The sequence below is a fragment of the Marmota flaviventris genome, chromosome 10 (genome assembly GCF_047511675.1).
Source record: "Marmota flaviventris isolate mMarFla1 chromosome 10, mMarFla1.hap1, whole genome shotgun sequence".
Lineage (NCBI taxonomy): Eukaryota > Metazoa > Chordata > Mammalia > Rodentia > Sciuridae > Marmota > Marmota flaviventris.
Window position 1 is genome coordinate 35,817,633 of NC_092507.1, and position 13,305 is coordinate 35,830,937.

General features: G+C 39.9%; 1 protein-coding gene across 3 annotated transcripts; it reads left to right on the forward strand.

Annotated features, from left to right (window-relative positions):
• The first annotated feature begins 98 nt into the window (after nt 1-98).
• Nucleotides 99-8,762, forward strand: Uqcrh (ubiquinol-cytochrome c reductase hinge protein). Of its 3 annotated transcripts, none has more exons than XM_071617798.1 (4): nt 99-259; nt 4,406-4,432; nt 4,822-4,969; nt 5,086-5,175. In XM_071617798.1, the coding sequence occupies exons 1-4, from the start codon at nt 206-208 to the stop codon at nt 5,163-5,165; spliced, it is 309 nt and encodes a 102-aa protein (XP_071473899.1). In that variant the 5' UTR covers nt 99-205; the 3' UTR covers nt 5,166-5,175. The 3 variants fall into 3 exon arrangements, with proteins under 3 accessions (XP_071473899.1, XP_027793517.1, XP_071473900.1); XM_027937716.3 differs by lacking the exon at nt 4,822-4,969 and adding an exon at nt 8,546-8,762 and having other exon boundaries at nt 111-259; nt 5,086-5,247; XM_071617799.1 differs by lacking the exons at nt 99-259; nt 4,406-4,432 and adding an exon at nt 8,546-8,762 and having other exon boundaries at nt 5,086-5,247.
• The last annotated feature ends 4,543 nt before the right edge of the window (nt 8,763-13,305 follow it).

The window sequence follows — 13,305 nt, forward strand, 5'->3', positions numbered from 1 at the left end:
AGGTGTAAATATTAGTTCCCCCTACCTCCTGCCTTTAACGGGTAGTACAAGCCAATTCGAGCGTGTGTTCACGTCTACGAATAGTATGCCGCACTTCCGGCCAGATTGCCGGATATCCGCTGAGTGACCCTTAGGAGTCCTTCTTGATCCTGAAGTGGAGTGGGTGCCGCTGTTGCTGCTGCTGGTGTTGAATCGGTAGCCGGACATGGGCCTGGAGGACGAGCGAAAGATGCTGACTGGATCCGGAGATCCCAAAGAGGTCAGGCAAGGCGATCGACTCGACCTTTTTCACTGCCCTGAGGCCAAGGACCTAGCCCGCTAAAACACAAAAAAGCCCGGGCCCTTTTAATCAGAGTTAGCCCCCTGTGGTTTGTAGGGCCTGGAGAGCTGATTCCAAATACCCTTTCTCCGTATATTTGTCGAGTGACTTTTGGAGAGGTGGCGGACTGGTCCCTCTGGGTCTCGGCTTCCCGGTTCTGTGAATGTGGTGAAGGATTAACAAGAGCGACTAAACTTTCGTAGTTCCGTATTTTCAGCTAGTCGAGTATTTTAAAGGTTTGTGGACCAAACAGACCGACGCTAGTCTTTACCCCATCTCTGATCAGGAGTCCCTACACCACATCTGTGGAGGTTCCGGGAATATGGCCTTGCATTAGTTTCTGTGAAACAGTGATTCTTTTCTTTGGGGCGAGGGAGTTGTATTTTGGGGGGACAGTGTAGGAACTTGCAGTATAATTCTGTGGTGGAAGAGGGAGCTCTTTTCCAGACTGAGTGGTGACGACATCATTAATATCAATATTTGACTGCTTACTATTCCAGTGCTTTGTGTGTACTAATACATTCAATCAATATAATATTCTTATGAGGTATTAAGTACTATTATTATTGCTATTTTTACAGAAGAGATAAAAAGCATGGAGAAAGGGGGGCTGGGGTTGTGGCTCAGTGGTAGAGAGCTCGCCTAGCGTGCTCTAGGCACTGGGTTCATCCTCAGCGCCACATAAAAATAAAGATATTGTATCTGCCTAAAACTAAAAAGTAAATATTAAAAAAAAAAAGCATAGTGAAGTAACATCTTGCCCAAGGACACACACATAACAAAATGTGGTGGCACACACTTGTAATCCCAGCAGTTTGGGAGTCTGAAGCAGGAGAATCCTAAATTCCAGGCCAGCCTCAGCAACTCAGCTAGACTCTGTCTCAAAATAAACTAAAAGAGATAATAGGAAGGGAGCTGGGGGCATGCCTGAGTGGTAGAGCACCCCTAGGTTCAATCTCTCAGTATTGCATAATAATATTTATTTAAAATAAATATTTATTTATTTTAAAACAGGGTCTCATTAAGTTGCTTAGGGCCTTGGTGAGTCTCAGCATTGCATATAAATAGATAAAATAAAGGTCCACTGACAGCTTTTATTAAAACATAAAATTAGGGCTGGGGATGTGGCTCAAGCGGTAGCGCGCTGGCCTGGCATGCATGGGGCCCCGGTTCGATCCTCAGCACCACATACAAACAAAGATGTTGTGTCTGCCTATAACTAAAAAATAAATATTAAAATTCTCTCTCTCTCTCTCTCTCTCTCTCTCTCTCTCTAAAAAATAAAAAAATAAAAATAAAATAAGACATAAAATTAAAAACAATCTTAAAAAAAATAACAACATACAAAATAGGGGTGGGGTGTGCTCAGTTGTTGAGTGGCCCTGAGTTCAATCCATGGTACCCCGCCCCCATCCCCCCAAAAAAAAGAAGAAAAGAGAGAGAAAGAAACAATGTTTAATGAAAAAGCAGAATTTGGGGGCTGGAATTGTTGCTCAGTGGTAGAGCACTTGCCTAGTTCATGTGAGGCACTGGGTTTGATCCTCAGCACCACATAAAAATAAAGGTTTTGCATCCATCTATAACTAAAAATATTTGTTAAAAAAAATAAATAAAAAGCAGAGCTGGGTGTGGTGGCGCATGCCTGTAATCCCAGCGGCTGGGGAGGCTAAGACAGGAGGATCACGAGTTCAAAACCAGCCTCAGCAATGGTGAGGTGCTAAGCAACTTAGGGTAGTGAGACCCTGTCTCTCAATAAAATACAAAATAGGGCTGGAGACATGGCTCAGAGGATGAGTGCCCCTGAATTCAATCTCGAATAACACCCCCTGCCCCCCCGAAAAAAGCAGAATTTACATTCTATATAACATCTTCACATTTATGAAAAACTTTTGACAATGTGAGAATAAGTACCTGCTTAAAAGTTGAATCAGCATACCCTTTACTTGCAGCTTTGTGAGCTTTGATCCCTTCTAATAGTAGAGGAGATTGTATTATTTTGAAAACATAATGGTTGTTGATCCTGTTCTTTTTATTTCTCTCTCTCTCTCTCTCTCTCTCTCTATATATATATATATATATATATATATATACATACATACATATAATTTTTTTTTTATATTTTTTATTTTTTCCCTTTCCCCTAAATATAAACACCTGCATGCGAGGCAAATATCTTTTTTTTTTTTTTTTTTTTTTTTGGTGCTAGGAATTGAACCCAGGGCTGTTTAACCACTAAAGCCACATCCCCAGGTCTTCTTTATTTTGAGACAGTCTAAGTTGCTTAGGGGCTCTCTAAGTTGCTAAGGCTAGCTTTGAACTTTGATTCTCCTGCCTCGGACTCCTGAGCTGCTGGGAGTACAGGCATTTGCCACCAGACCCAGCCAAATATCTTATTTCTGACAAGTCCTTGAGATACTGATCACACTTGACTCTGCAGCAGATTTAGACCTATGCTGATGCTACTGTGGGCAACTTGTTACTAACCTAACCTAAAAATTTAAAAGTTGTGTGCTTGAATCAGAATAGGTAGGGCCTGGTATTTCCAAGCTAACAAGTAGAGTTATGTAGATCTTTAGTGCACTTATATGGATCCACAAGCCAAAAAGCACTGACCATAAAATCATCTTTGGTTAAATTTTGGCTGCAGAAGTTTTAGGTTTGGGGCTGGGGATGTGGCTCAAGCGGTAGCGCGCTCGCCTGGCATGCGTGCGGCCCGGGTTCGATCCTCAGCACCACGTACAAACAAAGATGTGTCCGCTGAAAACTAAAAAAATAAATAAATAAATATTTTTTTTAAAAAAAAAAGAAGTTTTAGGTTTGAGCATTTTCATATTTCAAATTCAAGTTCAAAGCCCAGAAAAAATTGGCTTTCCTTCTAATTTGGTTTGGAAAATAAGGACTAAAAGTTAGCTATTTCTAGCAGTTCTGGACTTAAAAGTTCTGTAGGTCCCATTATAAACATCTGACAGCTTGAGTCTATATCATAAAATGCCTAATTATTGTATGTGATCTCTAAACTGGGATTACTTAAGGGATTGTTGTAATTAATCAAATCATAACAGACATGAAGGTGCTTTATAAACTGTAGACTGTCATGCACACTTAGGTTTTTGGTAATGAAAGTAAGACTGTGTCTTGAAATATTCTTGAGATTTGTTTTAATCAGGTATAGTAAGGTGACAGACATGAAGACAACTGCCTTTTTTATGTGGGAGTGTATATTAGTATTAAACCCTGGAGCATTCTTGGTCTGAGTTACATTTCCAGTGCTCCACCTCCCCCCATCTTTTGTGTGTGTGTGTGTGTGTGTGTGTGTTTTCTTGGCAGGCCCCAAATTTGGGATTCTCTCTCAGCCTCCTAAGTATCAGGGACTACAGGTTTGTGATTCAACATTCTTTGCTCATTGCCAGACATCATAGTGCCTGACACATATAATAATAATGATCACATCTTGCATTTTCTATTTTATCTGTCATTGTTCATTGCCACCACAGCCTGCAAAACAACTGCCTTTGAAAGAGTTTATTATAGTTCCTGAGAATCGGGCATGCCGCACACAGTGTGTGTGTGTGGGGGGGTGTTACATAGGGAAGTAAGCAGAAGAAGGAATCAGAGGAAAAGTATGGCTCAGAGCCTTGTATTGTGGAAGGAATGGGTGAGGCAGTGGAGGCAAGCTTGATCAAGTTTGCGAATGGATAGTTTGAATAATTTTGGAGAGCTCTGGCCTAGGGGGCTGACCCTGTGTTTGGCCTTAAGGTGATCTAAGAAAGGGGAACTTTGTGTATGAGATTTACATAAAGGAAGATGTTTGCTATATAGGCTTTGGATTGATTAGGTTGCATATGAATGAAAGATGTGTTTCTAGGCAAGTTGTATGCTCCTCTAATTAACTATTAGCCTTGGGAAGGCAGGATTAGCTCTCAGATTAGCAGCAATATTCCTAAAAAGTCAAAATTTTGTAAAATACAGAAAATTAAAAAAAAACATGATTAATATGTCTATTCTCAGTAATTATAACATCAATATGATTGGGAAAATGTATGTCATAAAATTGCGGCTGACATTAATTTTGTTTTCCTTTTGTAGGAAGAAGAGGAAGAGGAGGAATTAGTGGTAAGAGCTGTCTCAGGTTTGGACCCATCTCATAAAAGCATGAAAAACTGAGGACATTTTTGAATAACAGGGTGGAATAAAGCTTTAACACTACTTTGTAATGGAGTGTTTGGGAGTGTGTCTGGAAATTTGGTCTTGGGGCTTCTTTGGTCATACTAGGAAGCTATGTGTGGTTTAATAAAGAACTCTGGAAGGAACTTTTCTGAAGGGTTCTCTGTGTTAGCATGGTCTTTCTAGCTGGGTAGCTGGGATGGAATAGGCCTGGTTCTCAGGCAAGGGAAATTGAAATTTTAGACATGACTTACACTAAAATGCTGTGTTAACGAGTAAAGCCTCCAATAGAGCTACTTCAAGTTTGGCCAGGTTTCCTTTACCACCTTGTTTTTCAGATAGGACTGAGGCTTTCAGTGCATACTGACAACCTTGGAAGGCAGGAATGTGAAACTTTTCCCTACTACTTAGCATCAGAATTGAATGGGAGACCCTATTTTGCCCTTTCTGGCAGCAGTGTGGCTCTGCCTGCTGGCCTTCTGCACGGTAATTCAGAGGCAGCACCTTGGTTTGGTGGTTATATTAGCAAAGCATGTGTGTTTGGTGTATCTCTCCTGTATCCTCCATTTTGTTCTCTCTCTCTCTCTCTCTCTGTCTTTCAGGATCCCCTAACAACAGTGAGAGAGCAATGCGAGCAGCTGGAGAAATGTATAAAGGCCCGGGAGCGCCTAGAGCTCTGTGATGAGCGTGTATCCTCCCGATCACAGACAGAAGAGGATTGCACAGAGGAGCTCTTTGACTTCTTGCATGCAAGGGACCACTGTGTAAGTCAGTTTGAAGTCAGGAAGTAGAAAGCTTACAATGGTCAGGGACATTTGGTGCTGACAGTCTTCCCAGATAGCAGTATGACAAGTACAATGCCAAGCATTTTATATAATCTTACCTAAATCATTACCACTTATACTGGAGATAGTTATCATTATGCCATTTTACAATAGAAGCTGAGACTCAAAAAAAAAAAAAAATGATGGGGCTGGAGTTGTGGCTTAGAGGTAGAGCACTTGCCTGGCATATGTGAGGCCTTGGGTTCGATCTTCAGCACCACATATATGTTAACTAATTAATTAATTAATTAAAAATTGATATATTAATGTGTACTGCTACATAGTAAGAAAGCTGTTTTTTTTGTTGTTGTTGTTGTTGTAGTATTGGGGATCAAACCGAGGGCCTTTGCCTGCTTAGGCAAGTGTTCTACTACTGAATTATACCTGCAGTTCTGATTTTGTGCCCCCCCCCCCCCATTACTGGGGACTGAATCTAAGGGTGCTTTACCACTGAACTATAACTGTAGCCCTTTTTATTTTTTAAGATAGGATCTCACTAAGTTGCCTAGGTTGGCCTTGAACTTGGGTCCTCCTGCCTTAACCTTCCAAGTAGCTAAGCTTACAGGCGTGCACCACCATGCCCATTGATTTTTGAACCCTTTTCCCTTTTTGGTAGGTGGGATTGAACCTGGGGCAATCAAAATTAACCACATCCTTAGTCCTTTATTTTTATTTGTATTTTTTGATACTGGGAATTGAATGCAGGGGCACTACACGACTGAACTACATCCCCAATTCTTTCTTTTTTTTTTTTTTTTTTAATATTTTTTAGTTGTTGATGGACCTTTATTTTATTCATTTATTCATATGTGGGCTGAGAATCAAACCTGGTGCCTCACACATGTAAGCCACAACCCCAGCCCTCTTTCTTTTTTTTTTAATATTTATTTTTTAGTTGTAGTTGGACACAATACCTTTATTTTATTTATTTTTGAGTGGTACTGAGGATGGAAGCCAGGGCCTTGCATGGAACCCAGGGCCCGTGCTAGGCAAGCACTCTACTGCTGAGCTACAACCCCAGCCCCCCAGTTCTTCCCCCCACCACCACCCTTTTTGAGTCAGCGTCTCACTAAGTTACTAGGGCTGGCCACAAACTTTGAATCCTCCTACCTCAGCCTCCTGAGTCACTGGGATTACAGGGTGTGCCATTGCAACTGGCTGTTTTGTACCCTAAAGTAACAGTCTGTTATTTATATCCTTCAATGTGTCTTGTACATAACAGTACATAGTAGTTGGTCATTTATTTATTTATTTTAAAAGCAGATTTGGGCTTGACTCTTTCTTATACAGAAAGGTATTTTAAGTAAATTCCATGTAGGCAGTTTGATATGGTTGCTTCTATTAAAACTGACTGGGCCGGGCACGGTGGTGCCTGCCTGTAACTCCAGTGGCTCGGAAGGCTGAGATAGGAGGATCACGAGTTCAAAGCCAGCCTTAGCAAAAACGAGGCACTAAGCAACTCAGTGAGACCCTGTCTCTAAATAAAATACAAAATAGGGCTCATGTTGAGTGCCCCTGAGTTCAATCCACAGTACCCCGCCCTCCCCCCACCCTCCCCTCGACACACAAAAACTGACTGGGTGGTCAGTAGGTATATGAAAAGATGTTCGACATGGCCTGTGGTGCAGCTCAGAGGTATATTGCTTAGCATGTTAGATGCCCTGGGTTAAATCCCTAGCAGCAAAAAAAAAAAAAAAAAAAAAAAAATGATGATTAACATCATTAGCCTTTAGGGAAATGCAAATCAGAGGGCTAGGGGTATATAGCTCAATGGTAGAGCACTCATTTAGCATGTACAAAGCCCTGGGTTTAATCCTTACCACTGCAAAACTAGAACAAAACAAAAAAATGAACATACCAAGTAACAAGCATTGGAGTGGATGTGGAGAAATTAGAAACCTAATACACTGCTGGTGGCAATGTAAATTTTGTAGCCAGTCTGGCAATTCCTCTTAAAAAAAGAAAACTGACACATGCTACAATATGCCTGAACTTTGAAGACATTATGACAAATGAAATAATTGTATCATAAAAGACAAATATTTTAGCCAGGTGCAGTGGTGCATGCCTGTAATCCCAGCAACTTCAGATGCTGAGGCAGGAAGAGTTTGAGTTCAAACCCAGCCTTTGGGGGCTGGGGTTGTGGCTCAGTGGTAGATTTTTCATTTAGAATGCATGAGGCACTAAGTTCAATCCTCTGCACCACATAAATATAAATAATATTGTGTCCCCATAAAACTAAAAAAAAAAAAAAAAAAAAAAACCCAGTCTCAGCAACTTAGCAAGGCCCTAAGCAACTGAGCGAGACCCTGTCTCAAAATATTTTCAAAAAGGGGATGTGGCTTGGGTGGTTAAGTGCCCCTGGGTTCAATGCCTAGTACCAAAAAAAAAAAAAAAAGATTTTATCATTCCACTGTGGTAACTAAGGTATCACATTCACAGAGACAGAAAATAAAGGGTGGTAGACAAGATCTGTGAGGAGGGAAAATATAGAGTTATGTTTAATGAGTAGAATTCCAGTTTGGGAAAATTTAAAGGTTATGGAGCTCATTGGTTGCAGAACAGTGTACCTGTACTTAATGCCAGAGGAATGCATTTTTACCACAGTTTTTTTAAAAAATGAAGTACTGAACATGCTACAACATAGATAAATCTAGGAAAGATTATAACCTCAGAATGGTATTCACTGACGACATCCCCCCCCCCACTTTCAAACTGTCTCACCTCACACCCTTTCCCCATTTTATTTTCCTTGTAACATTTACCACTATCAGAAGCTGCCTTATTTATGTGCTCATTATATTCCCTCATTACTCTGTTCTGTAAACAACAGAGACATGGTGTTTTGTTAAGTTATAACTTAGCACTTAGAACAATACCTATCATAGAGTAGGTGTTCTATAAATCTTTGTTGAATTAATAAGTAAATATTATCATTGGGATAGGAAGTATGAGTTTCTGTGAGGAAGGCAGGAGGGGCAGATTTGTGTGGTGTTAGGGGCTTTATTTAGGTCCTTGCAGGAAATGACATGCCAGTTCTAAAGAATAAAGATGAAAAAAAGTGGGAGGATTCCAGATAGAAGGGATCAACTGAGGCAACTGAAGGGAGTTCATTATCTCAGTTATATAAAGGGAATGATGAGAAAGGAGTCAGTACTATTCCAGGTCATGAAGGACCTTCCTTGCAAGCCATGACATTAAAACTGCCAACTGATAACTTTCTGTTCTTTCCATCTAGGTGGCCCACAAACTGTTTAATAGCTTGAAATAAATGTGCATTCTCAATCACTGCAGCCTTCATCACGGGGCATCAGGATATTTCCTTGTGGTTTTGAACATGCATTTGTTTTCTAATTTGTATAACCGTAAGTTCATGTGAATCTCATGGATTTTGGCTTTAGGCAAGTAGCATCTGTATAACTGATTGCATTTTAATAAAAATCCTATGATCTGCAGACCTGCCTCATGTCCTTTTTTCAAAATTTAGTGTTTATTTTTTCCCCGGTGCAGAAATACTTACTTTTTTTTTTTTCTTTTTCTTGCAGTGCTAGGCTTTTAAACTCAGTGCTTTTTACATGCTAGGCAAGTGCTCTGCTAGCAAGCTACCTCCCTAATTTAGATTTTTTTTTTTTTTGAGATTGAACCCAGGGGCAGTTAACCACTAAGCCACATCACCAACCCTTTTATATATTTTATTTATTATTTTTTTATATTTATTTTTTAGGTGTAGATGGACACAACACAATGCCTTTATTTTATTTTTTTATGTGGTGCTGAGGATCCAACCCGGGTCCTGTCCGTGCTAGGCGAGCGCTCTACCGCTGAGCCACAATCCCAGCCTCTATATATTTTATTTAGAAACAGGTCTTGCTGAGTTGCTTAGAGCCTTGCTAAGTTGCTAAGGCTGGCTTTGAACTTGTAATCCTCCTGCCTCAGCCTCCCATGCTGCTGAGAGTACAGGTGTGCACCACCACATCTGCAGAATTTTTTTTTTTTTTTTAATTTTTAACTACATTAAAAGAGAATAATCAACCCTCATGTACCCATCACCTGCCATGTATCTCCTTAGTGATACTTTGTCACAAATAGTAATTGCTCAATATTAAAATTCTTGTTCATACAAAAGTTTCTCTTATCTCAAATCTTTTGAGAGCTTTTTGTTTTGTTTTTTGGTACTGGGGACAGAACTGAGGGGTGCTCAGCCATGAGCCACATCCCTAGCCCTTTTCTTTTTCATTTTAAAACAGGGTCTCATTAAGTTGCTTAGGGCCTTGGTGAGTTGCTGAGGCTAGCTTTGAACTTGTAATCCTCTTCCCTCAGCCTCCTGAGTTGTGGGCGTCACTGCCACCTGGATTTTGATAGCATTTCGGTTTTAGTGTCTAACGAGGCTACTTTTTTTTTTTTTTTTAAGAGAGAATTTTTTAATGTTTATTTTTCTGTTTTCGGCGGACACAACATCTTTGTATGTGGTGCTGAGGATCAAACCCGGGCCGCACGCATGCCAGGCGAGCACGCTACTGCTTGAGCCACATCCCCAGCCCTAACAAGGCTACTTTTAAAAAAAATTTTTTAGTTGTCAATGGACCTTTATTTTATTTATTTATATGTGGTGCTGAGAATTAAACCCAGTGCTCACACATGCTAGGCAGTTGATCTACCACTGAGCCACAACCCCAGCCCCACAAGGTTACTTTTAAAAAAAAAATCTTTTTCAGTTGGCTGTAGTACCACATTCCCATAATCCAGCTATTTGGAAAGCTGAAATAGGATTGCAAGTTCAAGGCTAGCCTGGGCAACTTAGTAAGACCCTGTTTCAAAAAAATAAAAAGGGCTGGAGATGTAGCTCAGTGGTAGAACACCCTTGGGTTCATTCCCTAGCACTTAGCAAGGAGAGTAAAGAGGTTATGGGAGGAGGGTTACTGGCATCCAATCGGATGAGAAAAGGCACCTGGGTTAATTGGAAAAGGACAAAACCCTGTGGTATTGATAGGAACTAAAAATAATAGATTTATTTAGTGAATAAATACAGATGCAAGTATGTGTATATGTAGGGAATATATAGATTCCTTATCTCTGTCCACAAAAAGGGCTTCATTCTCCAATAAAAGGAACCAAGGCTTTTTGGAAGAATGGGTGAACCGGTGATTCCAGGGCTGAGACAAGGAAAGTACAAATGAATATTTTGTTCCAGGAAGAAGGAAGTGCTAGAATAGGGTGGGGTCTGTCAAAGGTACACAGAAACCATTAGCCAAATCTAGACAGTATGAGCATCAAATATACAAAGATTACTGGATTATAACCTGTTGAAGAAAAGTCCATTAATCCATAAATATGCAAATAATTAAATTGGTTGTAAGTTTTGGTGTGGAAGGGGATACTAATGAATTATAAAAGGAGAAAGTAAACTGGAGAAACCTGGCAAATAGCTTACATGAAAGCTGACAAAGGTCATTCTACAAAATTGGGCATTTTACAAAATAATCCTTAACTTTTGTCAAGGTTTTGAAGGTCAAGAAAAAACTGAAGAACTATTAGATTCAAAGAGATAAAATGATAATGCAAGTGAATCTGAACTGAATCCTTTTGTTTTTAAGGACAGTTTTGGGACAACTGAATATTGGATGGCAGTGAGTATGTTAAAGTTTTAATTATTACAAATTAAAAAACCCTCAGGCACAGTGGTGTACACCTGTTATCCCAATATCTCAGGAAGCTGAAGCAGGAAGATCACAAGCTTGAGGCCAGCCTAGACAAATTAGTGAGCTCCTACCTCAAAATAAAAATTAAAAAGGGCTAGGGAGGCCAGGTGTGGTGGTGCACACTTGTAATCCCAGCAGCTCAGGAGGCAGAGGCAGGAGGATGGCAATGCAAGTTCGAAGCCAGCCTCAGTAATTTAGTGATACCCAACTCAAAATAGAAAATAAAAAGGGGTGGGGATGTAGCTCAGTGGTGGTGTCGCTCTGGGAGTAATCCCCAGTACTGAGCAAAAAGAAAAAACGTTAAAAGAAGTTTTGCAGGGGCTGGGGTTGTAGCTCAGTGGTGGAGCGCTTGCCTAGAATGTGTGAGGCACTGGGTTCAATTCTCAGCACCACATATAAATAACTAAAATAAAGATACATTGACAAAAAATATAAAAAATATTTTTTTTAAAAAAAATGAAGTTTTGTGCTGGGGATGTGGCTCAAGTGGTAGCGCGCTCGCCTGGCATGCGTGCGGCCCGGGTTCGATCCTCAGCACCACATACAAACAAAACAAAACAAAGATGTTGTGTCCGCCGATAACTAAAAAATAAAATATTAAAATAAAAAAAATAAATAAATAAAAATAAAATAAAAAATGATGTTTTGCAGAAAAAAGAAACTTAAGATACCAAATGGAAACTTATTTATACGAAGGAATATACGGTCTCAGAAATAGCAAATATATGGGTAAACATAATAGATATTAGATCTTATTATTTATTTTTGGTACCAGGGATTAAACCCAGGGGTGTTTAACCACTAAGCCATATCCCCAGCCCTTTTTATTTTTTATTTTGAGACAGGGTCTTGCTAAGTTGCATAAGGGCACTGCTAAATTGCTGAGGCTAGCTTTGAATCTGAGATCCTCTCTCAGCCTCCTGGGTTGCTGGGATTACAGGTATGTGCCACCATACCCAGCTGGATCTTATTTTGCTGGGGTTGTAACTCAGTGGTAGAGTACTTGCCTGGCACATGTAAGGCACTTGGGTTTGATCCTCAGCACCACATAAAAATAAATAAAATAAAAATATTGTGTCCATCTACAACTAAAAAAAAATATTTAAAAAAAACCCCAAACAGCTAACATGGTTGGGCATGTTGTCTACAGGTCAGTCAATTCTGCAATATGGGAGGCTAAGACAGGAGGATCAGAAGATGGAGGCCAGCCTCAGCAACTTAGTGAGACCCTATCTCTAAATAATAAATAAAATAAAATAAATAAAGATTCAGTGGTAGATGCTTTGCCTGGCATGCAGGAGGCCCTGTGTTCAATCCCCAGAACCAAAGAAAAAGGAACTCTTCCCCCAAACAAACAAAAACTAACACAGAAATAATAAAGTAAAAAAAAAAAAAAGAAATTATAGGACTAGGGATGTGGTTCAGTGTTACAGTGCTTGCCTCACCTGTGCAAAACCATGGGTTCAATCCCCAGTATTGTAAAAGAAAAGAAAAAAAGAAAGAAATTATAAAGATAAAAGCAGCCATGGGTGCACTGGCACATGCCTGTAATCCCAGTGACAGGAGGAGTGCAAGTTCAAAACCAGCCTTAGCAATTTAGCAAGGCCCTAAGCAACTTGGCAGGACCGTCTCAAAATAAGAAATAAAAATGTGGGCTGGTGAGATAACTCAGTGGTAAAGCACTTGCCCAGCATGCATGAGGCCCTGGGTTCAATCCCCAGCACCACATAAAAATAAACAAACAAAAAGATTTGTTTAAAAGATACATTATAAAAAAAAAAAAAGAAGAAGAAAAGAAATAAAAGTGACTGAAGATGTGGCTCAGTGACTCAGTGCCCCTGGGTTCAATCCCTGGTAGCAAAAAAAAAAGGGGGAGAATAATACACTAGTTATCAATATCAGTAATGATATCCTATAAACTTAGAAGTCAGTGATATTTTTCTCCAGAAAGCAAATACGTTTGGCTTTGTGGGCCATACAGTCTCTGGAAATAAGTACAGTAGTTCTCCCTAATCCACCGTTTTGCTTTCTTTAATTTCAGGTAACCACAGTCAACCATGGTCTGTAGATCTTAAATGGAAAATTCCAGAAATAAATTCATAAGTTTTACTTTTTTATTTTTATTATTTTGTGACACTGGAGATTGAACCTAGGGGTGTGATATACATCACTATCCCTTTTTTTGGCGGGGGCAGTATAGAGCTTGAACTCAGGCACTCTACCACTGAGCCACATCCCCAGTCCTATTTTGTTTTATTTAAAGACGGTATGAGTTGCTTAGCACCTCACTTAATGCTGA